Source organism: Balaenoptera musculus, chromosome 7 (assembly GCF_009873245.2).
Source record: "Balaenoptera musculus isolate JJ_BM4_2016_0621 chromosome 7, mBalMus1.pri.v3, whole genome shotgun sequence".
Taxonomy (NCBI): domain Eukaryota; kingdom Metazoa; phylum Chordata; class Mammalia; order Artiodactyla; family Balaenopteridae; genus Balaenoptera; species Balaenoptera musculus.
The window spans coordinates 8774336-8799671 of record NC_045791.1 but is presented as its reverse complement, the minus strand read 5'-3'; the positions used below and the strand labels follow the sequence as shown (position 1 = coordinate 8799671).

The 25336-nt window shown below is 39.2% G+C and overlaps 1 protein-coding gene across 1 annotated transcript in view; it reads left to right on the top strand.

The window, feature by feature from the left end:
* The window catches only part of CNTNAP5 (contactin associated protein family member 5), an 829028-nt gene that overhangs the window by 577675 nt on the left and 226017 nt on the right, over positions 1–25336 (top strand). The window contains exon 12 of the mRNA XM_036857137.1: positions 19512–19631. Within this exon, the coding sequence (XP_036713032.1) occupies positions 19512–19631 (120 nt within the window). The remainder of the gene's footprint in view (positions 1–19511; positions 19632–25336) is intronic.

Sequence of the window (25336 nt, the reverse complement as noted above, 5' to 3'; positions counted from 1 at the left end):
CATTAGTTGGTGGGCATTTGGCTCGTTTCCGTTTTTTGGCTGTTTATGAATAATGCTCCTATGAACATTCATGCACAGGTTTTTATGTGGACGTGTGTTCTCCTTTCTACAGAGTATGTACTTCAGAATGGAATTGTTGGGTCATATCCCCCTTTTTATGGCTTTTATTTGAAAATAATTGATGGCAATTTGGGAAAAAAGTGCCCAGAGGTCCTGTGTACTTTTTACCCCGTTTCCTGCAATGGGAACATCTTACGTAACTGTGACACAATATCAAAACCAGGAAACTGACATTGATAAAGTACACAGAGCTTATTCAGATCCCTCCATTTTGATATGCACTCATGTGTGTGTGTGTGCATGCATGTGTGTGTGGTTTTGTGCCATTTTATCACTTGCAGAGATTTGTGTAATCACCACCATAACCAAGATGCAGAATAGTTTCATCACAAGATGAAACCTTATGCTGTCCCTTTATGACCACATCCACCCTCCCCCCCATACCTCTGTCCCTAATCTGTTTCCATCTTCACTAACCTTTTTTAAAGTAATGAAAATGTTACAGAATGTACATCTATTTTCAGCCTGTACCAGCTATGTGCAGACTGGGACATCAAAAGATCTATTTTCCAATTTAATGCCCTGACACATTTTTTGAACTAATTTCAGCAATCCAATCAGTTTTAACGTATGATTTTTTTTCTTTTCTTTGCTGGAACCAGCCCAAGGCAGAGTCCCGCAAACCTACTGCACAAGAGGTTTGATAAATTTAATTAAATAAATGGATGTTAATGCAAAATGCTTCACAAGCATTTATTTAATCACTAGAATTAATTTGATCTTATTTATATCTGTAGGCCGTGTATGTAGATCTGTAACTAAATATGCAATCGTGTAGTAAATAGATTGCTGGGGACAGAGGGAGTGAGGAAGGAAATAGGAGGAAACCATATTTAAGGCCTGAAAAATATGTAATGAGTACGTTCCTTGTCTATTTCTGTAGTTTTACGATAGGACTATAAATGGTGGGGCAGAAAAACTACAGCTCTGACCTTGGTACTTGTAAAGGTGAGGTCTAAATAAAACTATTTTGCTGTCTGAATACTTTCATTATCTTTAATGAGAGTGGGCATCACAAGGATATTTCAAACTGTTCCTTAGGTAATAAATTAGCTGCCAGAACTAGAGTCAGACTATTTTCCTTAAATATGAAAACACTGATCGTCCATCTGCTGTGTCCAGCTACATGACACATCTGTTCCTATTGATATAAAAATCTATTCTAAAGAGTCTTAATATGTCTATCATCGTCCTTTTCATCAAAGAGCACATATCTTTGTGTGTGCCCGTAATATTAGACCTTCAAATGTAGCACGAGCATTTACTACTTGCTGTTTTCAGTGGAGACAATCTTTTTATTAAGATTTATTAAAGTACAGTTGATTTACAATGTTGTGTTAATTTCTGCTGTACAGCAAAGTGATTCAGTTATATATATATATTTTTTTATATATATATACACACATTCTTTTTCATATTCTTTTCCATTATGGTTTATCGCAGGATATTAAATATAGTTCCCTGTGCTATACAGTAGGACCTTGTTGTTTATCCATCCTATGTATAATAGTTTGCATATGCTAATCCCAAACTCCCAATCCATCCCTCCCTCACCCTCCCTCCCCCTTGGCAACCACAAGTATGTTCTCTATGTCTGTGAGTCTGTTTCTATTTCGTAGATAAGTTCATTTGTGTCATATTTTAGATTCCACATATAAGTGATATCATATGATATTTGTCTTTCTCTGTCTGACTTACTTCACTTAGTATGGTAATCTCGAGTTCCATCCATGTTGCTGCAAATGCCATTATTTTATTTTATTTCTTTATGGCTGAGTAGTATTAATGGAGACAAATCTTGACACTGATAGAGCCTCTTTTGTTTTTCCTTCATGCTTGCATGCTTCTTCCCAACAAGAAATGCGATGGTTCTCCTATAGATGACTTCCAATGGCCATTTAGATCCTGTATAAGACATATCAAGTCATATCTTATACAGTTGATGGAAGTCTCTTTGGCTTGAGCTGTACTGAGCATTGCAAAGAACAAAGAAATTGCCCTAGAATCTCACAGGGTAGCTCAATTCAACCTTTAGAAACAATGGGAACACTCACATAATATTCATTAAACATTTACCTTTTAGATTTAGAGAAAAGTTCCTGTACTTTAGGAATTTAAGGTCTATCAGGGGAGACCAAAAGGTGAATCCAAGGATTACCATACACAGTGAAAAGTAGGATAGAAATGAATGTATGTGCTGAGGTTCCACGGGACAGAGAGGAAGACTATGTAACTCAGGCTGAGGATATAGTGAGGTTTTCTGGAGGAAGGACCCTGGAATTTAGTCCCAAAGGACAGGCGTATCACACATCCACATGTGACCATGTTGTGTCTTTGTGCCCAAGCTGCTCTCGGCCCAGAAGGACCTACCTGACTCTGCATAGTAAACACCTACTCAGGTTTTAAAACTTAGCTTGAAGGTGATAACCATGATGGTGTCTCTTCTACCTCTGCAGAAAAGATAACCTGATAACTAGGTAAAATATTTACATAATTCCATGCTAAAACCAACAAAACATATGTATTCAAACAAGTCTTATTTCTATTTCTATTCCTCCTCCCTTCCCTCCTGCTCCTTCTACAGCACCTTTTTTTTTAATGTGGTTATCTTTTGAAAAAAGACAAATTCATACCCCCTTTCCTGGATAAACATCAGCATTTTATTTTTAAAAAATTTTTTCACTGTATAATTCCATTTATGTAATAACCTTGAAATAACAAATTTATAGAAATGGAGATCAGATTAGTGGCTGTCAAGGGTTAAGGAGGGATGGGGGTGAGGGTGAAGTAGGTGTGAATAGAAGGACAACATGAGGGATCCTGGGGTGATGGAAATATTGTGTATCTTGACTGTGTCCACATCAATATATCCTGGTTCTGACATTGTTCTGTAGTTCTGCAAGATGTCACCACTGGAAGAGACTGTCTTTTTTTTTTTTAACATTTTTATTTATTTATTTTTTTATACAGCAGGTTCTTATTAGTTATCTATTTTATACATGTTAGTGTATATATGTCAATCCCAATCTCTCAGTTCATCCCACCACCACCCTCCCACCCCCACCCCCACATTAGCATTTTATACATACTTTATTCTACTTTGCTTTCCTCTCATAACCATATATTCTGGAGCTCACATTGCAGGATTATGTGCCAACATGCTTCATTCATTTTAAAAGCTTAACTATACTCTATTGTGTGGGTATACCATAGTTTATTCCCCAGTTGATGGACATTTGGGATGGTTCCCTCATTTTGCTAGTATAAATGGTGTAAAAGAAATCATTATGAATGCATTTTGTCTTAGTCAGATCTAGCTTTTATGGCAAAATACCACAGAATGGGTGGCCTAAACAGCAGACATTTATCTCTCACAGTTCCTGAGGTTGGAAAGTCCAAGGTCAAGATGCCAGCCTATTTGGTTTCTCTTGAGAGCTCCCTTCTGGTTTGTGGATGGTCTCCTTCTAGCAGTATCCTGGCATGTCTGAGAAAGAAAACTCCTGTCTCGCTTCCTATTCTTATAAGGGCACTAATCACATTGTGGTGGCTCCACCCTTATGATGTCATATAGACCTAATTACCTCCCCCAAGGGCTCCACTTCCTAATAGCATCCCATTGGGAGGTTAGGGCTTCAGTATATGAATTTTATAAGGCCACAAACATTCAGTCTATAGAAACATTTTTTGGCCAGTGTTTCTTGAACCAGGTCACTGGAAGTGAAATTTCCAGGTCAAAGTGTAAATCCCATGTAATTTTGCTAGATAATGCTAAATTTCACACCTAGCATTTGCATGATTTTTATCCCCCTCATCCATACATTAGAGTGTGTTTTCCCCCACAGACTTGCAAATGGAGTATGTTCTCAATCTTTTGGATTATTACTAATTTGATTCATGAAAAATGGCAGTCCAGTTTTGATTAGCATATTTTATTATGAGCAAGGTGAGAAATCTTTTCCTTTGTTTTATTTTTCTGTTATAAATTTATTTACTTTATTTATTTTTGGCTGTGTTGGGCCTTCATGGCTGTGTGTGGGCTTTCTCTAGTTGCGGTGAGCGGGGTCTACTCTTCGTTGTGGTGCGTGGGCTCCTCATTGTGGTGGCTTCTCTTGTTGCAGAGCACGGGCTCTAGGGGCGTGGACTTCAGTAGTTGTGGTGTGTGGGCTCAGTAGTTGTGGCTCGTGGCCTCTAGAGTGCAGGCTCAGTAGTTGTGGCACACGGGCTTAGTTGCTCGGCGCTATGTGGGATCTTCCTGGACCAGGGCTTGAACCCGTGTCCCCTGCATTGGCAGGCAGATTCTTAACCACTGCACCACCAGGGAAGCCCTTTTCCTTTGTTTTAGATTTATTTTAATTTATTTTTCTGTGAACGGTCTGTTCATATCTTCAAAAGGTATTTCAACATATTGTTGGCGTTTTCATCTTTATGTTAGTTTTAAAAGTATTTAAGAAATGTTAATGCTTTATGATATAAATCATATTTCCCAGTTTGTAAATCTGTCTTTTTAATTTGTTTATGGTATCTTTTGCCATCCAGAAAGTGTTTCATTTTTTAAAATATTTTTCTTTTTATTTATTATTTTTTAAAAATTTTATTTATATATTTTTAACATATTTATTGGAGTATAATTGCTTTACAATGGTGTGTTAGTATCTGCTTTATAACAAAGTCAATCAGTTATACATATACATATGTCCCCATATGTCTTCCCTTTTGCATCTCCCTCCCTCCCACCCTCCCTATCCCACCTCTCTAGGTGGTCACAAAGCACCTAGCTGATCTCCCTGTGCTATGTGACTGCTTCCCACTAGCTATCTATTTTACATTTGGTAGTGTATATATGTCCATGCCACTGTCTCACTTTGTCCCAGCTTACCCTTCCCCCTCCCCGTATCCTCAAGTCCATTCTCTAGTAGGTCTACATCTTTATTCCCATCTTGCCCCTAGGTTCTTCTGATCATTTTTTTTTCTTTTCTTTTTTTTTTTTAGATTCCATATATATGCATTAGCATATGGTATTTGTTTTGCTCTTTCTGACTTACTTCACTCTGTATGACAGTCTCTAGGTCCACCCACCTCACTACAAATAACTCAGTTTCGTTCCTTTTTGTGGCTGAGTAATATCCATTGTATATATGTGCCACATCTTCTTTATCCATTCATCTGCTGATGGACACTTAGGTTGCTTCCATATCCTGGCTATTGTACAAAGAGCTGCAGTGAACATTTTGGTACATGACTCTTTTTGAATTATGGTTTTCCCAGGGTATATGCCCAGTAGTGGGATTGCTGGGTCGTATGGTAGTTCTATTTGTAGTTTTTTAAGGAACCACCATACTGTTCTCCATAGTGGCTGTATCGATTTATATTCCCACCAACAGTGCAAGAGGGTTCCCTTTTATCCACACTCTCTCCAGCATTTACTGTTTGTAGATTTTTTGATGATGGCCATTCTGACCGGTGTGAGATGATATCTCATTGTAGTTTTGATTTGCATTTCTCTAATGATTAATGATGTTGAGCATTCTTTCATGTGTTTGTTGGCAATCTGTATCTCTTCTGTGGAGAAATGTCTCTTTAGGTCTTCTGCCCATTTTTGGATTGGATTGTTTGTTTTTTTGATATTGAACTGCATGAGCTGCTTGTATGTTTTGGAGATTAATCCTTTGTCAGTTGCTTCATTTGCAAATATCTTCCCCCATTCTGAGGGTTGTCTTTTTGTCTTGTTTATGGTTTCCTTTTCTGTGCAAAAGCTTTTAAGTTTCATTAGGTCCCATTTGTTTATTTTTGTTTTTATTTCCATTTCTCTAGGAGGTGGGTCAAAAAGGATCTTGCTGTGATTTATGTCATAGAGTGTTCTGCCTATGTTTTCCTCTAAGAGTCTGATGGTGTCTGGCCTTACATTTAGGTCTTTAATCCATTTTGAGTTTATTTTTGTGTATGGTTTTAAGGAGTGTTCTAATTTCATTCTTTTACATGTAGTTGTCCAGTTTTCCCAGCACCACTTATTGAAGAGGCTGTCTTTTCTCCATTGTATATTCTTGCCTCCTTTATCAAAGATAAGGTGACCATATGTGTGTGGGTTTATCTCTGGGCTTTCTATCCTGTTCCATTGATCTATATTTCTGTTTTTGTGCCAGTACCATACTGTCTTGATTACTGTAGCTTTGTAGTATAATCTGAAGTCAGGGAGCCTGATTCCTCCAGCTCCGTTTTTCTTTCTCAAGATTGTTTTGGCTATTCGGGGTCTTTTGTGTTTCCACACAAATTGTGAAATTTTTTGTTCCAGTTCTGTGAAAAATGCCAGTGGTAGTTTGATAGGGATTGCATTGAATCTGCAGATTGCTTTGGATAGTAGAGTCATTTTCACAATGCTGATTCTTCCAATCCAAGAACATGGTATATCTCTCCATCTATTTGTATCATCTTTAATTTCTTTCATCAGTGCCTTATAATTGTCTGCATACAGGTCTTTTCTCTCCTTAGGTAGGTTTATTCCTAGATATTTTATTCTTTTGGTTGCAATGGTAAATGGGAGTGTTTTCTTAATTTCACTTTCAGATTTTTCATCATAAGTGTATAGGAATGCAAGAGATTTCTGTGCATTAATTTTGTATCCTGCTACTTTACCAAATTCATTGATTAGCTCTAGTATTTTTCTGGTAGCATCTTTAGGATTCTGTATGTTTAGTATCATGTCATCTGCAGACAGTGACAGCTTTACTTCTTCTTTTCCAATTTGAATTCCTTTTATTTCTTTTTCTTCTCTGATGGCTGTGGCTAAAACTTCCAAAACTATGTTGAATAATAGTGGTGAGAGTGGGCAACCTTCTCTTGTTCCTGATCTTAGTGGAAATGGTTTCAGTTTTTCACCATTGAGGATGATGTTGGCTGTGGGTTTGTCATATATGGCCTTTATTATGTTGAGGAAAGTTCCCTCTATGCCTACTTTCTGGAGGGTTTTTATCATAAATGGGTGTTGAATTTTGTCAAAAGCTTTCTCTGCATCTGTTGAGATGATCATATGGTTTTTCTCCTTTAATTTGTTAATATGGTGTATCACGTTGATTGATTTCTGTATATTGAAGAATCCTTGCATTCCTGCAATAAACCGCACTTGATCATAGTGTATGATCCTTTTAATGTGCTGTTGGATTCTGTTTGCTAGTATTTTGTTGAGGATTTTTGCATCTATGTTCATCAGTGATATTGGCCTGTAGTTTTCTTTCTTCGTGTCATCTTTGTCTGGTTTTGGTATCAGAGTGATGGTGGCCTCGTAAAATGAGTTTGGGAGTGTTCCTCCCTCTGCTATATTTTGGAAGAGTTTGAGAAGGATAGGTGTTAGCTCTTCTCTAAATGTTTGATAGAATTCGCCTGTGAAGCCATCTGGTCCTGGGCTTTTGTTTGTTGGAAGATTTTTAATCACAGTTTCAATTTCAGTGCTTGGGATTGGTCTGTTCATATTTTCTATTTCTTCCTGGTTCTGTCTCAGAAGCTTGTGCATTGCTAAGAATTTGTCCATTTCTTCCAGGTTGTCCATTTTATTGGCATATAGTTGCCTGTAGTAATCTCTCATGATCCTTTGTATTTCTTCAGTGTCAATTGTTACTTCTCCTTTTTCATTTCTAATTCTATTGATTTGAGTCTTCTCCCTTTTTTTCTTGATAAGTCTTGCTAATGGTTTATCAATTTTGTTTATCTTCTCAAAGAACCAGCTCTTAGTTTTATTGATCTTTGCTATCATTTCCTTCATTTCTTTTTCATTTATTTCTGATCTGATCTTTATGATTTCTTTCCTTCTGCTAACTTTGGGGTTTTTTTGTTCTTCTTTCTCTAATTGCTTTAGGTGTAAGGTTAGGTTGTTTATTTGAGATTTTTCTTGTTTCTTAAGGTAGGCTTGTATAGCTATAAACTTCCCTCTTAGAACTGCTTGTGCTGCGTCCCATAGGTTTTCAGTCTTTTTGTTTTCATTGTCATTTGTGTCTAGGTATTTTTTGATTTCCTCTTTGATTTCTTCAGTGATCTCTTGGTTATTAAGTAGTGTGTTGTTTAGCCTCCATGTGTTTGTATTTCTTACAGATTTTTTCCTGTAATTGATATCTAGTCTCATAGCATTGTGGTCGGCAAAGATACTTGATATGATTTCAATTTTCTTAAATTTACCAAGGCTTGATTTGTGACCCAAGATACGATCTATCCTGGAGAATGTTCCATGAGCACTTGACAAGAATGTGTATTCTGTTGTTTTTGGATGGAATGTCCTATAAATATCAATTAAATCCATCTTGTTTAATGTATCACTTAAAGCTTGTGTTTCCTTATTTATTTTCATTTTGGATGATCTGTCCATTGGTGAAAGTGGGGTGTTAAAGTCCCCTACTATGATCGTGTTACTGTCGATTTCCCCTTTTATGTCTGTTAGTATTTGCCTTATGTATTGAGGTGCTCCTATGTTGGGTGCATAAATATTTACAATTGTTATATCTTCTTCTTGGATTGATCCCTTGATCATTATGTAGTGTCCTTCTTTGTCTCCTGTAATAGTCTTTATTTTAAAGTCTTTTTTGTCTGATATGAGAATTGCTACTCTAGCTTTCTTTTGATTTCCATTTGCATGGAATATCTTATTCCATCCCCTCACTTTCAGTCTGTATGTGTCCCTAGGTCTGAAGTGGGTCTCTTGTAGACAGCATATATATGGGTCTTGTTTTTGTATCCATTCAGCCAGTCTATGTCTTTTGGTTGGAGCATTTAATCCATTTACATTTAAGGTAATTATCAATATGTATGTTCCTATTACCATTTTCTTAATTGTTTTGGGTTTATTATTGTAGGTCTTTTCTTTCTTTTGTGTTTCCTGCCTAGAGAAGTTCCTTTAGCGTTTGCTGTAAAGCTGGTTTGGTGGTGCTGAATTCTCTTAGCTTTTGCTTGTTTGTAAAGCTTTTAATTTCTCCGTCAAATCTGAATGAGATCCTTGCTGGGTAGAGTAATCTTGGTTGTAGGTTTTTCTCTTTCATCACTTTAAATATGTCCTGCCCCTCCCTTCTGGCTTGCAGAGTTTCTGCTGAAAGATCAGCTGTTAACCTTATGGAGATTCCCTTATGTGTTACTTGTTGTTTTTCCCTTGCTGCTTTTAATATGTTTTCTTTGTATTTAATTTTTGATAGTTTGATTAATATGTGTCTTGGCGTGTTTCTCCTTGGATTTATCCTGTATGGGACTCTCTATGATTCCTGGACTTGATTAACTATTTCCTTTCCCATATTAGGGAGGTTTTCAACTATAATCTCTTCAAATATTATCTCAGTCCCTTTCGTTTTCTCTTCTTCTTCTGGGACCCCTATAATTCGTATGTTGGTGCATTTAATATTGTCGCAGAGTTCTCTGAGACTGTCCTCAATTCTTTTCATTCTTTTTTCTTTATTCTGCTCTGCACTAGTTATTTCCACTATTTTATCTTCCAGGTCACTTACCCGTTCTTCTGCCTCAGTTATTCTGCTATTGATCCCTTCTAGAGAATTTTTAATTTCATTTATTGTGTTGTTCATCACTGTTTGTTTGCTCTTTAATTCTTCTAGGTCCTTGTTAAACGTTTCTTGTATTTTATCCATTCTATTTCCAAAATTTTGGATCATCTTTACTATCATTATTTTGAATTCTTTTTTAGGTAGACTGCCTATTTCCTCTTCATTTGTTAGGGCTGGTGGGTTTTTGCCTTGCTCCTTCATCTGCTGTGTGTTTCTCTGTCTTCTCATTTTGCTTAACTTACTGTGTTTGGGGTCTCCTTTTTGCAGGGTGCAAGTTCGTGGTTTCCGTTGTTTTTGGTGTCAGTCCCCAGTGGCTAAGGTTGGTTCAGTGGGTTGTGTATGCTTCCTGGTGGAGGGGACTAGTGCCTGTGTTCTTGTGGATGAGGCTGGATCTTGTCTTTCTGGTGGGCAGGTCCACGTCTGGTGGTGTGTTTTGGGGTGTCTGTGGCCTTATTATGATTTTAGGCAGCCTCTGAACTAATGGATGGGGCTGTGTTCCTGTCTTGCTAGTTGTTTGGCATAGGGTGTCCAGCACTGTAGCTTGCTGGTCATTGAGTGGAGCTGGGTCTTGGTGTTGAGGTGGAGATCTCTGGGAGATTTTTGCCGTTTGATATTACGTGGAGCTGGGAGGTCTCTTTTGGACCAGTGTCCTGAAGTTGGCTCTCCCACCTCAGAGGCACAGCCCTGATGCCTGACAGGTGCACCAAGAGCCTGTCCCCCACACAGCTCAGAGTAAAAGGGAGGAAAAATAGAAAGAAAGAAGAAGGTAAAATAAAATAAAGTAAAAAAATAAAATAAAGTTATTAAAATAAAAAATAATTATTAAGAAAAAAAATTTTTTTAAGTAATTAAAAAAAAAAAGGACAGACAGAACCCCAGGACAAATGGTAAAAGCAAAGCTATACAGACAAAATCACACACAGAAGCATACCCATACACACTCACAAAAAGAGAAAAAGGGAAAAATATATATATACCGTTGCTCCCAAAGTCCACCTCCTCAATTTGGGATGATTTGTTGTGTGTTCAGGTATTCCACAGATGCAGGTACATCAAGCTGTTTGTGGAGCTTTAATCCGCTGCTCCTGAGGCTGCTGGGAGAGATTTCCCTTTCTCTTCTTTGTTTGCACAGCTCCCGGGGTTCAGCTTTGGATTTGGCCCCGCCTTTGCGTGTAGGTCGCCTGAGGGCGTCGCCCAGACAGAACGGGGTTAAAGGAGCAGCTGCTTCTGGGGCTCTGGCTCACCCAGGCCGCGGGGAGAGAGGGGTACAGAGGAGGCGGGGCGAGCCTGTGGCGGCAGAGGCCGGCGTGACGTTGCAGCAGCCCGAGGCGCGCCGTGCGTTCTCCCAGGGAAGTTGTCCCTGGATCACGGGACCCTGGCAGTGGCGGGCTGCACAGGCTCCCGGGAGGGGCGGTGTGGAGAGTGACCTGTGCTCGCACACAGGCTTCTTGGTGGCGGCAGCAGCAGCCCCAGCGTCTCATGCCCGTCTCTGGGGTCCGCGCTGATGGCCGCGGCTCACGCCCATCCCTGGCGCTCGTTTAGGCAGTGCTCTGAATCCCCTCTCCTCGCGCACCAGGAAACAAAGTGGCAAGAAAAAGTCTCTTGCCTCTTCGGCAGCTGCAGACTTTTCCCGGACTCCCTCCCTGCTAGCTGTGGTGCGCTAACCCCTTCAGGCTGTGTTCACGCCGCCAACCCCAGTCCTCTCCCTGCAATCCGACCGAAGCTGAGCCTCAGCTCCCAGCCCCGCCCGCCCCGGCGGGGGAGCAGACAAGCCTCTTGGACTGGTGAGTGCTGCTTGGCGCCGAGCCTCCGTGCGGGAAGTGCGGGAATCTCTCCGCTCTGCCCTCCGCACCCCTGTGGCTGCGCTCTCCTCCGTGGCTCCGAAGCTTCCCCCCTCCGCCACCCACAGTCTCCGCCCGTGAAGGGGCTTCCTAGTGTGTGGAAACCTTTCCTCCTTCATGGCTCCCTCCCAGAGGTGCAGGTCCCGTCCCTATTCTTTTGTCTCTGTTATTTCTTTTTTCTTTTGCCCTACCCAGGTATGTGGGGAGTTTCTTGCCTTTTGGGAGGTCTGAGGTCTTCTGCCAGTGTTCAGTAGGTGTTCTGTAGGAACAGTTCCACCTGTAGATGTATTTCTGATGTATTTGTGGAGAGGAAGGTGATCTCTGCGTCTTACTCTTCCGCCATCTTGAAGTTCTCCTTTATTTTTTAATATAAGTAAGTTCATCTGTATTTTCTTTTATTGCTTCTGGATTTTGAATCATTGTTAGTTAAGTTTTTACCGCTTCCAGGTTATAAAGAAATTCTTTCTTATTTCAAACATGTACATATTTGATTTTTTGGTATTTAAATCCCTTGTTTGGAATTTGATCCTGATCTGCGGTACGAGGTGTGGATCTGATTTTATCTTTTACTATGTGGCTTCCCAGTTTTCCCAGCACCAATTATTAAAAAGTCGCTTTTTTCCCTATTGATTTGTGCTGCTTCCTTTATCATATACTAAATTTCCCTGTGCATCTGGATGTCTTGGATTTTCTGTTCTGGCCATTGTTCGCTTAATCCATGCATCCATTTATCCATCCATCCATCCACATTGGATATAGATCCAGTAAAGCTGGCCTCACCACCTCTTCTTTTTCTGTGTTTTCCTTGCTCAGTTGACTAGCTTGTTCGTTCTTCCAAATGGGCTTTATAATCAATTTGTGTAGCACAAACAAACAAAACAAGCAGACAAACTAAACACCTAATGGTCTCTTGGTTAACACTGTGTTAAATATATATATTAACTATGGGAGAAATGTTATCTTAAGAGAATGTTCAAGTTTATTTGTGTGTTTAGGTATATGTTATAGTTTTCTTAGTTTGCTGTTGAATGTTTCACATAAAATTTACACTTGGGGATCTTCCTTCCTTTCTCCCTTCCTGCCTGCCTTCCTTCCTTCTTTCTTCCCTTCTTCTTTTGTTTCTTCTTCCTGTCTTCCTTCATTCTTTCTTTCTTCTTTCCCTTTGATATTGTAAAGGAAGGTCCACTCTCAATATTTTCTAACTAATTTTGCCTGTAGTAGAGGAAAGCTATTGATTTCCATATGTTAATCTTATAGCTTACAACTTTTGTTTTTAGTTATTTTACACTGATTATTTTAGTATTTTTAGATATGTAATCTGATTATCCATGAAAAGAGTATAACTTCTTCCTTTCTAATTTGTATGCCTCCCGTTGTCTTTTCTCTTCTAATTTCAATGACTGAAACTCTAACACAATGTGAAATATTAGTAGAGATCATGAAGATGCTTGTTTTTGTTCTTTTTCTGACCTGAGTGGGAAATTCTAGTGTTTTCACGTTAGTTATCTTTTAAATGAGTGGAGAGATCATATCATTTTTCTCCTTAGCCCTATTATGATGACTATATATAGATATAGTACATTTTCTAATATTGAACCACACCTGCATTTTTGGATTAAGCCCCCACTTGGTCATAATTTCCTTTCTAAATATGCTATCGGGTTCTATTTGCCAATATTCTTGTAATTTTAAAATTTATATTCATAAGTGAGGCGGTAATTTTTCTTTTTGTGTGGTCTTTTTGTCAGGTTTGGGGATCACCTTTATACTTACTTCATATAACATATTTGGAAGATTTTTGGAGAAGGATAAGTAGCATTAAGGATTATCTGCTCTTTAAAGAATTATCTAAGGAAAAAAAATTGGATCCTGCTGTATTTTTTTCTTATGGAGTCTTTAAATACCTTTTCTCTTTCTTTTATAGGAATTGGTCTTTTAAAATTTTCTATCGGTATTGGTATTAAATTTGATGAGTTTAAGAGCCTGAATTACTTGAGATCAGAACCATGTCTCTTTTGTTTACTTTTCTCACAGACTAGAGTTAACTGAAAAATCAGTAGTCTTACAATATGTGTGTATAGAGTACTTGTTATATAGTGTGTTAGGCATGCAGTAGAGAAAGAACAATTTAATCAACAAGTATCATGCTTGTACTTCCTGGAAGTGTTGATGAATTGAACATATGAATTTCCCTTCACTTCCTCCTATCACTTCACATAAACAATAGTAATTGATTTTTTTTAATGGTCCTGTCAGTCAGCAGCTGATCCACTTTGCCCCTTTCTACTTCTCAACCTTCAACTTTAATAACGAGGTGATAATAAGAGATGTAAAGTGCACCTGGCCAGGAGTTAGGGAAGCTAAAGGAGGAGATAGCCCGTCTGGAATGCCAGCTGGCTTGGTTGCCCCACAGTTACAACTGAAGTCAGAAGATAAGCAGCCATGTGTGTCATCTGCAACAACATCTCACGCCTTGCATCGACCTCACAAGTAAAATGAATGTGTGTGGTGTCACTTCCACCTTCCAAATCTCATGTAACATAGCCCTCTAAATCACAGACTCTAGCAAGACCAAGAGAGAAGCCCTACAGACATTAACATGAGGGTTTCCCACGGAGTTGTCCAGCCACTTAACCCTACGATAAAGCCCGTGGAGGGCAAACCACAGACGTTTGCTTAGTGCTGACACTTAGTGCTGACCACTGTTAAATACGAGAGGACCACACAAGATTACCTGACGTCCCAGAAAAGAGTCTAACATGCCAGATAAAACAGAGACCAAAATAAAACACAAAACAAGTAAGCCAATTAAGCACATGAGCACATAAACACACACACACCCCTACCTTGGAGGAAATAATGTACACAGAAAGAAGAAAATTTTCTAAAAAACTATATTACAATTAATATTTTCAGAGATTTTAGAGATATATTTCATCAATGAATCAAGAATTGCATGCTGTTAAAAAGAGAGTATTCAGAGGTGGTGGGGGGGGGGTGAGGGAAAGCCACCAGGGGATTTAAACCTGGGAATGACCCAGATGTCCTACAATGGCTTGACTGTTAAACATGCCGCCAGTGAAACAGCCAAAACTTTGGAATGACCCAAATGACCTACAATGGCTTAACTGTTAAACATGCCACCAGTGAAACAGCCAAAACCTGGGAATGACCCAAATGTCCTACGTTGGGTTAACTGCTAAACAAACTGTGGTATATCCATACCATGGGATGCCACTCAGCAATTAAACAGAAATAAACTATTGGTGCCTGAAACAACTCAAATGGATTTCGAGGGAATTATGCTGTGGGAAGAAGGTAGTTTCAAGAGGGAATGTCCAGCATGATGGTGGGGGGATGGCCAGAGGAGACAGCTATGTGCCAGGTTGGAAGCATACCAGTTCAGATTGCCGCAGGTCAGAAAGATCCAGAAGATGATTTTTCAAAGAAGTTGAAATCCATAGAATACCTGAAATGTCCAAATATTAAAAAAATAATAATAATTATTAGAGACATTTTCAAACATACACAAAAAGACAGAATAGTATAATTGTCCCCAATGTACCCTCCCCTGTTTCAGTATTTATCAATAGGCTACCATTTTTGTTTCCACTATGCCCCTCTTTGTTTTCAATGAAGTATTTTAAAAAACAGATTGTGGACATAATCATTTTACTACAAATCCCGAAGTATGTATCTCTGACAAAGATGAACGTTTTATCTTTTAGAACATAACCACACTACCATTATCATAGCCAACCAAAATTAAAAATATTTAAAGATACCAAATCTGATTTTAATTTTTCTGGTTCTCTTAATTTTGTCTTTGCTTTGTTGGAATCAGGATCTTGACAAGGTCCATACACAGTGTTTGATTGATATGTTTCCTGCATTTCTATCCCCCTTTTTGCCATTTATTTGTTGAAGAAACTGAGTGAGATGTTCCCAGAATCTGAATTTAACTGATTGTGTTTTTATAATGTTGAGCGTGTTTCTTTACCTCTTACTGTGAATTAGTGTTTAAATCTCAGGGCTTGATTAGATTCAACTTCAAATTTTTTGCAAAAATGTATCTTAGGTGGTGCTGTGTATTTCTTATTACCTCACGTTGCAGACATCTTGATAATCACTTTTGGGGATGTTGAGATTGATCAGTGAGTTTGGGTATTGTTAATTTAATCCATCCACTAAAAAAGGACTCCCATCAACTTTTCATCTAATGATTTAGAAATCCTTGATAATCATTTTCTAATTCTTTATTTCATTGGTCTTTATTTCATTCTGCTGAGGGCAGAATCATGAAATAATTGTGGTCTTAAGTCAGTTCTGGAGTGGTCTGTTACCTGGCAATGCATAACTGATAATGCAGGTACTAGAGATGAAACAAGATTACCAAATACTGGTTATTGTTGAAGCTAGTTGTGATATCAGGTTTATTTTATTACTCTCTGTGGTCTTTGCATGTATTTGATTTTTTTGAGACAAAAAGTTAAGAAGAAAGTACTGAATTTAAATATCACTTGAAATAATTTGTAGTTAAATTCATTTATTTTAGTTTCCTTTCCATATTTATGAATTGCACCTTTTCTTCTAGTATATTTAATTTTGTTTTTTTGGTTATTTAAAATATTTATATTGCTTCAAAGTTAAAAATATGGCATATTCAGAAAGGCCTAGCTTTTGTCCCTCTCCCCTCTTTCTCCCATTCTTTCTCTCCCCATAGGTATCCATTTAAATTAGTTTTCACCTGAATATTTTGGAAGGCATTTTAGAGAGTTGTTAGTGAATTTGTAGTTAAATTTGTGATATATACGTAGAAAATAAGGCAAATGAGAAGAAGAATAAGACAGTTATTAATTTCTAGAAAAAGGAAATTGTGTTCAGAAAAGGAAACAACCACATTATCATATTTGCCATTCGTGAATAGCATGCTTGCTGTTGTATTAGCATAAACAGTAATGATTGATCTAACTAAAATTGTGATCCTACTATATTGGCAGTATGTGGAAACCGAAAGTTCTTTGTATGTGGGGAGAGGTGATGAAAAAAGCTAAATTCTCATCTTTCCTGTTGGTAAGTGAATAGGTGACCTATAAATATGGAAAATCAAGAAGTAGCAATATAGACATACAATTTAGAGATACAACAGTCAATACCAAAAGAATAAGCTGAGAAGTAAATGTCATCATCTCTGCACAGAAGGGAGGTAAGGCCTATTGGTTTCTCTTAACAAGTCTTGTGATTCATGAAAAAAAATTAAGTAAGCAAAAAATTGACAAAAAATAAGAGGCAACATAGCATGAAACAATTTAACATTAATAATAATAGTAGTTTATATTTATCAAGCACTTCCTACGTGCCAAGTACTATGCTAAGTGCTGAACGTGGATTATCTCTGAATCCTTACTTCAGTTGTATGAGATAGACTCTTTTTTTATGCCTATAACCGCATGAGAGAATTAATGCTTTGAGAGTATATTAGCTATTTACTACTGCATGATGAATTATAGCAAAAGTTATTCTCTGGAAACAACAGACATTATTACTTCATAGTTTCTGTGGGTCCTTGAGCAACTTGGCTGGGTAGTTCTGGCCCAGTCTTATGGGACTGCCTTCAAGGTGTCAGCCAGGGCTACCGTCACTTCAGTTAAAACTCTGGAGAGAAGCTTCCAGGCTCATGCTGTGGACCTCTTCAAAGGGTTACCTCAGGACCTAGCAGTCGGCTTCTCTGAAAGCAGGTGCTCCAGAAGAACCCGAGTTGGAAGCCATGTGTCTTTTTACAACCTGGTCTTGACAATGACATCACCTTCTGTCAGAAGCAGGTCAGTAAGTCTAGACCACACTCAAGGGGAGGGCGCGAATTCCAAGAGGTGCTGATGAGTTATCTTAGAGGTTGCCAGGTGTGTTATCAGATGTGTGACACACACCTTGGTGTGTTATCAGGTTTAGGCCAGTAGAAATAAGCTATATATGTTATGCTCAATATGCAGGGTGCAAACTGACCCTCCCATGGACCCACAGCTTCAGAAACAGTGTATGACTGCAAGGGAGAATTACATGAGTTCAAGGATCACCTTGAATTCACTCTAATTTATACAAAGTCAAAGCCTCTAAAGCTTTAGAACTTTATTTGTAATGAATTATTTGAAGCACCCCTCACACTTGATCATGTCAAACTACAGCTTCGTATTCCTGGGCTGGGACATTAGTCACAGGGGCATGGTAGTTAAGGTGAGGAGTTAGTGCTCTATCTTAAAAACTGTCAGGAGCCACTGAAGTGTTTTCAACACAGGAGGATGACATAATATTGGACGCGTACCTGCTGCTCTGAGCTACATTATTTTGTCTCAAGCATCAGACGACATTCTACTTTCTCATGTGTGAAGCCGCAGATCCTCCTTTCCACCCTACCAAATTCATTCATGTGGGTGTAATGAGATTTATCAATTTCTTTTACCTTCAGACTGTTCAGAGTATCCCATCTCAGGACAGCTGTGTCTGCCTCTGTCTGAGCACATAAAGACCTTTGTGGCTGTAACCAGGCTGCGAGCTTTCTAAGGCACAGACTCATTGCCACATCCTCGGTCCTTTGGTGGCCACCACACTGTTCACACATATGAGGAGCTCAGTAAATGCTTGTTAAGTCAAAATGGACTAAACTTGATTGGGCACCTACTATATGGCAGTTATTGTGCTGAGCTCTGGGTATATAGAAATAAGGCCGTGTCATTTTACTTTATAAATGAAAAGTCATGACTGTATATTCAGTTTTTCATTCACTAATCAAACATTTTCTTATTGAGGTATAGTTAATGTACAATGTTGTGTTAGTTTCAAGTGTACAACAAAGGGATTCAGATTATATATATATATATATTATTTTTCAGATTTTTTTTCCCCTTATAGATTATTACAAAATATTGAGTATAGTTCCCTGTGCTCTACAGTAAGTCCTTGCTGGTTATCGATTTTATATTTAGGAGTGTGTACATGTCAGTCCCAGACTCCTAATTCATCCCTCCCCCTCCCCCTTTCCCCTTTGGTAACCATAAATTTGTTTTCTATGTCTGTGAGTCTGTTTCTGTTTTGCAAATAAGTTCATTTGTGCATTTTTTTAGGTTCCATATATAAGTGATATCATATGATATTTGTCTTTCTCTATCTGGCTTACTTCGCCTAGTATGATAATCTCTAGGTCCATCCATGGTGCTGCAAATGGCATTATTTCATTCTTTTTAATGGCTGAGTAATATTCCATTGTATATATATACAACATCTTCTTTATCCATTCCTCTGTTGATGGACATTTAGGTTGCTTCCATGACCTGGCTATTGTAAACAGCACTGCAATGAACATTGGGGTGCATGTATCTTTTTGAATTAGAGTTTTCTCCAGATATATGCCCAGGAGTGGGATTGCTGGATCATATGGTAGCTCTATTTTTAGTTTTTTAAGGCACCTCCATACTGTTCACCTTAGTGACTGCACCAATTTACATTCCCACCAATCGTTTAATAAGAGGGTTCCTTTTTCTCCACTCCCTCTCCAGCATTTATTATTTTTGTACATTTTTAACTTGTGATCTCCCACTGTGAGTGTGGCATTCTGCTAGATGCTGGAACACAGCCTCAAACTACACACTGCCACCACTCTTAAAGATTCTGTAACTATTGCAGGAGACAGAACAGTGTATGATGCCCTAGCTTCACAGCTGTGCAAGCGTAGGGGAAGGACAAACACATCAGCATCGGGAAGGGCTGTTTAAGAGGGAAGGGGAGACATTTTGGAGGATGTAACCTCGGAGTTGTTTAGAAGAATGAACATTAGGATGAATGGAGGAGGCAAGCCCATCAAACATTGGGGCACTAGTTTGTTAAGGCTTGGGAGAAAGTTGAGGTTATAGGAGAAAGGAAAGAAATCACAATTGAAAGTAAATATAATAAGTAGGAGTTACTGATCCTCCAAAGGGATATGCAGAGCCAAGCCAAGTGTTTCTTCTCTGCTGCCTTTGTGTCTTTCCAGCCCTCTACGAGCAATCCTGCGAGGTGTACAGGCACCAAGGCAACACAGCTGGTTTCTTCTACATTGACTCAGATGGCAGTGGGACCCTGGGACCTTTCCAAGTGTACTGCAACATCACAGGTAAGGGTGCAGAATTCCTACTCACGCTTCATGTCACTACGTGATGCAAAGGGAAATCCACTGGAAGGGGACACTTGTATAAATAAAAATTTAAAGGGCCAACTTCAGGAGGGAAATGGTATTTAGGTAACTAATAGGAGTTAACAGCTAGGTTATTTTCATGAGAGAAGAAAACCTGTTAATGGTCTTGACAAGGTTCCACTGAACCAAGAATTAAATATCAAGCATTTTCTGCAGAGCTGAACAAGGTCATGTCTTTCTTAAAATTCAAAAACAGAAAGAGAAGGAAAATAACCCAACAGACAAAAAACAATAGTCAAAATCAATAGAAAGCCCTGATTCAGGAAGTGGGAAAGCTTGATTCAGGTCTGGCTCTGAGGACCGTGTGACTCCGAGGGTCACTCTGAGCTCCAATTCTACATCAGTGAAATGAAAATAGTAGTTCCTGCCTCTTAGAGTTGTGAGGATGAAACAAAATCATCTGTATTGCTGTAACTAGCCAGGGTACTTATCCCGCAGATGCCTAACCAAAACACTGAGCTATTTCTATTTTCCCTGGCAATCTCATAATATCTTGCCACTTTTTTCTAAAGTGCCTACGGACGTATTAAGAGCCGATTATTACATGGGTTTAGAAGCAGCATGTGATCACTAATTTATTCTTAAAAAAATAATTCCACATCCCAAACCTGATGTAATATTTATTTAAAAATATAGCAATGCAAGCACTCCCTCTGTTTAGAATGTCAATTGGCACATACACATTTTTTGTTTGTTTGTTTGTTTTGAGCACTGGCCTTCAGAGACACCAGCAGAATCATGTAATGAAGAAGAAAAGTAGGAGCCTATTAAGGCTCTTTGAGTCCTCAGGCCCCAGACTTCGCTGCAACAGGGCGACCACAACCGTGGAGGTCTGTCTATAGCCAGACACTGTCCTGGCCACACAGGATATGCAGAGAAATAAGACATAGTCATTGTCATTCATGAGGCAGTAAAATCAGGGAAAATAGCATGCAGTATCACAGGTAGAAATGCAAGCAAGCCATTGCCAAAATGGTGATTGAGGACATTTAGCAGTAATTTGTCCATCTGAATACAAAAGGCCACAGGTTTTCTGCAGAAAATGCTAGTTACATGGAATTGGATGCCATTTCATTTCATTTCCATCATACTTCGTCTCTTCAAAATGTATGCTAGCTGCTTCTCAGTAGCCCTATAACATAATTAGAAATTGCGTTACTGTTTTCTTTTCACGGTTGTGCCAGCCTATAATGTTCAACAACCTGGTCAAGAAGTAGGCTTCTCAGTGGATCTTGGTTATTTTCAAAATTAATTAACATATGGATCTTTGGGGAATCATGCTAAAAATAGACTTTGCAGACCCAGAAATTCTAAATTCAGTAAATGCACTTCTGTTGAGCTTTCCAAATGATTCTGATGCAATTTGTCCCCGGTCCACAATTTACAAGAAAAGGAGGAAGTGTTTTGTTTGCAGAAGAAGGCAAAGGAGGTCAGTGCCTGCTGAGTGATGGGTGTGACAAATAATAATAGGATTTGTGGTAATGGCATCAATGACTCAGCTCCTACCATCTTTGGGAACAGAACTGAGAGTTTACAAATATCATCTCTTTTAATTCTTGGCAACAGAAGTCTGAGGTGGATATTTTTAACTCTATCTTACATAGAAGGAAAGAGCACATGACAATTTCATGACTTGCTCGAGATAATAAATCCTGGGACTAATAGTCAAAGGCTCAGGAAGCAAACAAGACCTTCTGGTGCAGCAATAATCTATATCACTAAAACATTAATTGGATACTTTGTATTGCTTATGTTTTGCTTGAAGCCGTGCTTTTATTTTTGTTATAAAAATAATGCTAATTATGGAAACTTTAAGGAAAAGAAGAAAAGTGTGAAGAAATGTTAAAGTCACCTACAAACCGCAATCCAGGGATTGCTACTGATATTTTATTGTTAGAATTTCCTTGGGACTTTTTGCTATGAATGCATATGTGTGTTTTTCTATGAATGTGTATGTTTTTAAATGTATATTTTTACACCATGCATTTAAGAAACAAGCATAGACATCCTATTTTCATTAAAATATATAGTTTGAAATTAAAATACATACATTAAATATAGCTTGACAAATTTAACTCTCCAAAATAATGTAAGTACAATGATACTGATTCATAGGTCTCATTTACATGAAATGCTCTGCCTCTCTTTGGAAAGACTTCTCTCGGGATTTATGTTTGATACTTTGTCCAGGAATGGCTAAAGATGAATGTTTACATATATTAAATGTTGCCGTTTTGCTGATGTGATGCCGAAGGCATCAGGACCTCTGAGTTATGTCCCAAAATTGATAGGGTGCGTTGTGCACAATTGGGGATTTCTTTGACATATGCTTTTCTGGTCACGTGCAATTGCAAAATATATAGGTGTTTGGTTTTGTTTTCCTAAAATACCTGTAAAAATAAAAGCAAACTTCTGTGTAGACGAATTATATCCATATTTAACTGACAAACATTTTTAATGCCTAAATATAACGATAATGAAATACGTAATTTTTAATTTGTCAATATTAACTGTTCTTAAATGTGAGTGACTTACGACACTAGGAAAAGTGTGACGAAGTAGTCCAGGGAAGAGAGGAAGGGGGTGGGAGAGGAGGAGGGAGGGAGGGGAAGGGGGAACGGAAGGAGGGAGGAAATGGCCAGAGAAGACTTGCTGTGCGTTTAACTCCGGTTTCTAAGAGCACAAAGCTGCTGGTCTCTGCACTTTTCAGAGGCATTCCTGGGGCATAACACAGAGCGTGTAAACCAAGCTGGGACGCAGGGAACCTGGGCTCTCTCTCTTTTTCTGCTCTTTGTGCCGGTCGGCTGGCTGCTCCCAGACTGGCTGTGCATCTGGAAAATAAGGATCTGGAGCTAAGTGGTCCCTCAGGCCTCCCTCATTTAGAACTCCCTGAGAGATCATTTGAGGTGCCAAAGAAAAGGAGAAGTTTCCCCTAAGTCTGCAGATACTTGCAAATGGATGTCATGAGGGTAAAGGGCGGGTTTTAGTTGTGGAAAAGTGTAAATCTGAATCCCAGCTGCCTCGCATCTCTCTTTACAGAGTACCCTGGGGGTAGCTCCCCATTTCTATAGGTGAGGTGGCACCTTGCCTCCCCCCACCCCGGGAGATTTAAGTCTCTGCATCTTACCTACCACTGCGTGATCCTGGGGAGATGAGGTCCACGAGTGCTCAAGGAGCAACTGCCCTCTTTGGTGTAAGGCAGTGTGATCTCTGCATGGGGACAGTAGGACAAATGATAGGAGTAACTTAGGGAGTGATTAGGCTTATCTGTAAAGTGGACTGAATCTAGGCTTCTACAGATTTCGACAGGGTACCATAACCCAGGCTGCATTCTGACACTAGGGGGTAGGAGAGAAGGATGAGAAAGATAAAGAGTTAAGTTTCTTCAGGAATACACACTTGGCCTACTTTTAACGTATCTCTAAATGATGTACAATTCATTTCAGCTCAGTGTAAATTTGCACATTTCAGGCAGTGCACAAACTGCAAAGGATACACAGTCGTGTCTGTCTTAGTCTCTTTGGGCTGGTCTAGCAACATTCCGCAAATTGAGTGGCTTCCAACACCCCAGGAGTATATTGTCTCACAGTTCTCGAGGGTAGAAGACCAAAATCAAGGTGCCAGCAGGGCCACAACCCCTCTGAAACCTGTAGGGGAGTCTCCTTCCTGGCCTCTCCCTAGGATCTGTCAGTTTGCTTGACCCGTGGGTGTTCCTGGGCTCCTAGGAGCAGCCCCTCAATCGCTGCATCCCTGGGACTGTCTCCCTGCTTCTGTGTGATTACATCATAGTGACATTTTCCCCAAACATGTCCATGTGTCTGTTTCCTCTTTCCTTATAAGGACACCAGTCATGTCGGCTTAGGGTCCAACCTAATGGAGTATGACGTTATCTTAATTGGATTACATGTGTGAAGAATCTATTTCCCATTAAGGCCTTGCACATTCACAGGTACAGAGTGTTAGGTCTTTAAGCGATCATTTTGGGGGACACGATTCAACACATAAGAGTATTATTTCAGTCTCCTCCACAGGCTAATCATGGAAAGGACACAGCAACAATTAAAATGTCTTGACAAGGATAGCACATGTGTAGTGTGTGTTGAGAGCCCACAAGAGGGGCACCTAACCCAGCCTCTCGTGGAAGAGCTATCAGGCAGGCAGGAACGTCTCTAAGAGCTGGATGGAGGGTAGGAACTGGCCAGAAGAAGACGCAAAGGAAAGCATTTTCAGAAAGAGCAAATGAATGTCAGGAACAAGGTTCCAGGGTCCCTTGATCCTGCACATTTGTGGGGACCACCCAACTCACCAGGATGAGTTGCTAGTTTAGAACACTGAAAAATGCATGTACCTGAATGACTAGAAAATAAAAGGATCACAGTGACTTGATTAGGGACAAGCAAAAGTTTCTCAAGATCCATAATCTGAACTATAGTTTCCCAGCAAGGAAATTGGCTATCTTAATTCCAGGGAACAGAAGAATTTGTTTTTTCAATTTAATTGAATTTTTACTTTATATTGGAGTGCAATTGATTTACAATGGTGTGTTAATTTCAGGTGTACAACAAAGTGATAAATATACATATATCCATTCTTTTTCAGATTCTTTTCCCATACAGGTTATTACAGAATGAGTAGAGTTCCCTGTGCTATACAGTAGGACCTCGTTGGTTATCTATTTTATATATAGTAGTGTGTATACGTTAATCCCAAACTCCAGTTTTTATCATAGATCATTCTTGAGCATGCCAGACTATTTAGCTGACCCTGAAGGAAAGATGAGCAACTTTCTGAGTACCAACAACAAGCCACCATCCTCAGGTTATACATGGTCTTTAGCACTGTTCCCCTCTCTGAAGGACTGGATCTGGCTTACATTAGGGACAGTTTACAAAGGGATGAATGCACAAGAAGCAATTATGGGAATATACTGTACTATAGAGCTAGTAACAAAGGAGATGTTCCCACCATCAGGCCCATGGAAGTGAGGGGAGGGCATTTCGCCAGAGCAAGAAGGAGGGCAGGATGTGAAGAATCTGTGCCTTGAGACAGCTGTGACGTGTTTGGGAACAACCATCAAGGAGCTTGGGGAGTATCCTCAGTCTCTCCTCACCCCTTCCAGTCTCCTTCCTAGGTTTCCATCGAGCAAATTCTGCTAGAATTCAGAAGGCAAGAGCACTTATTAGTGTAGTGCCTTTAGTCAGCCTTCCTGGGCACAGAGAAGGCTGCAGAAGGATGGAAAGTACATCTAGTGGGGCAAATGGAAAATATATTGTTTATAAAGAACCATCCAAAGAAGCCTGGGGGAAAAAATGATTTGAATTCCTCAAGGATCAAGGATGGTGGTGAGCTGGGCGTGGTGAGTGAAATCCACAAACCATGCAAATATATGAAGCATGGATTTGTCCATTAGATTCCCACCTGAAGCAGAAAGGGACCTCCCTTTGCAGGTTCAGTCGAAGCGAGGTTAAGATGGATGCAAAAAAAATACGTGAAGGAGAGACTTCGAGAGCTAGCTTACTCTAAATAAAAGTTGATAAGCCACTCAAGTGATGAATAATTAAGGGGCAAGTGGACAACTAAGGGAAACTGTGACATATACCAGAATGTAATGTTTTGTTCAAAGG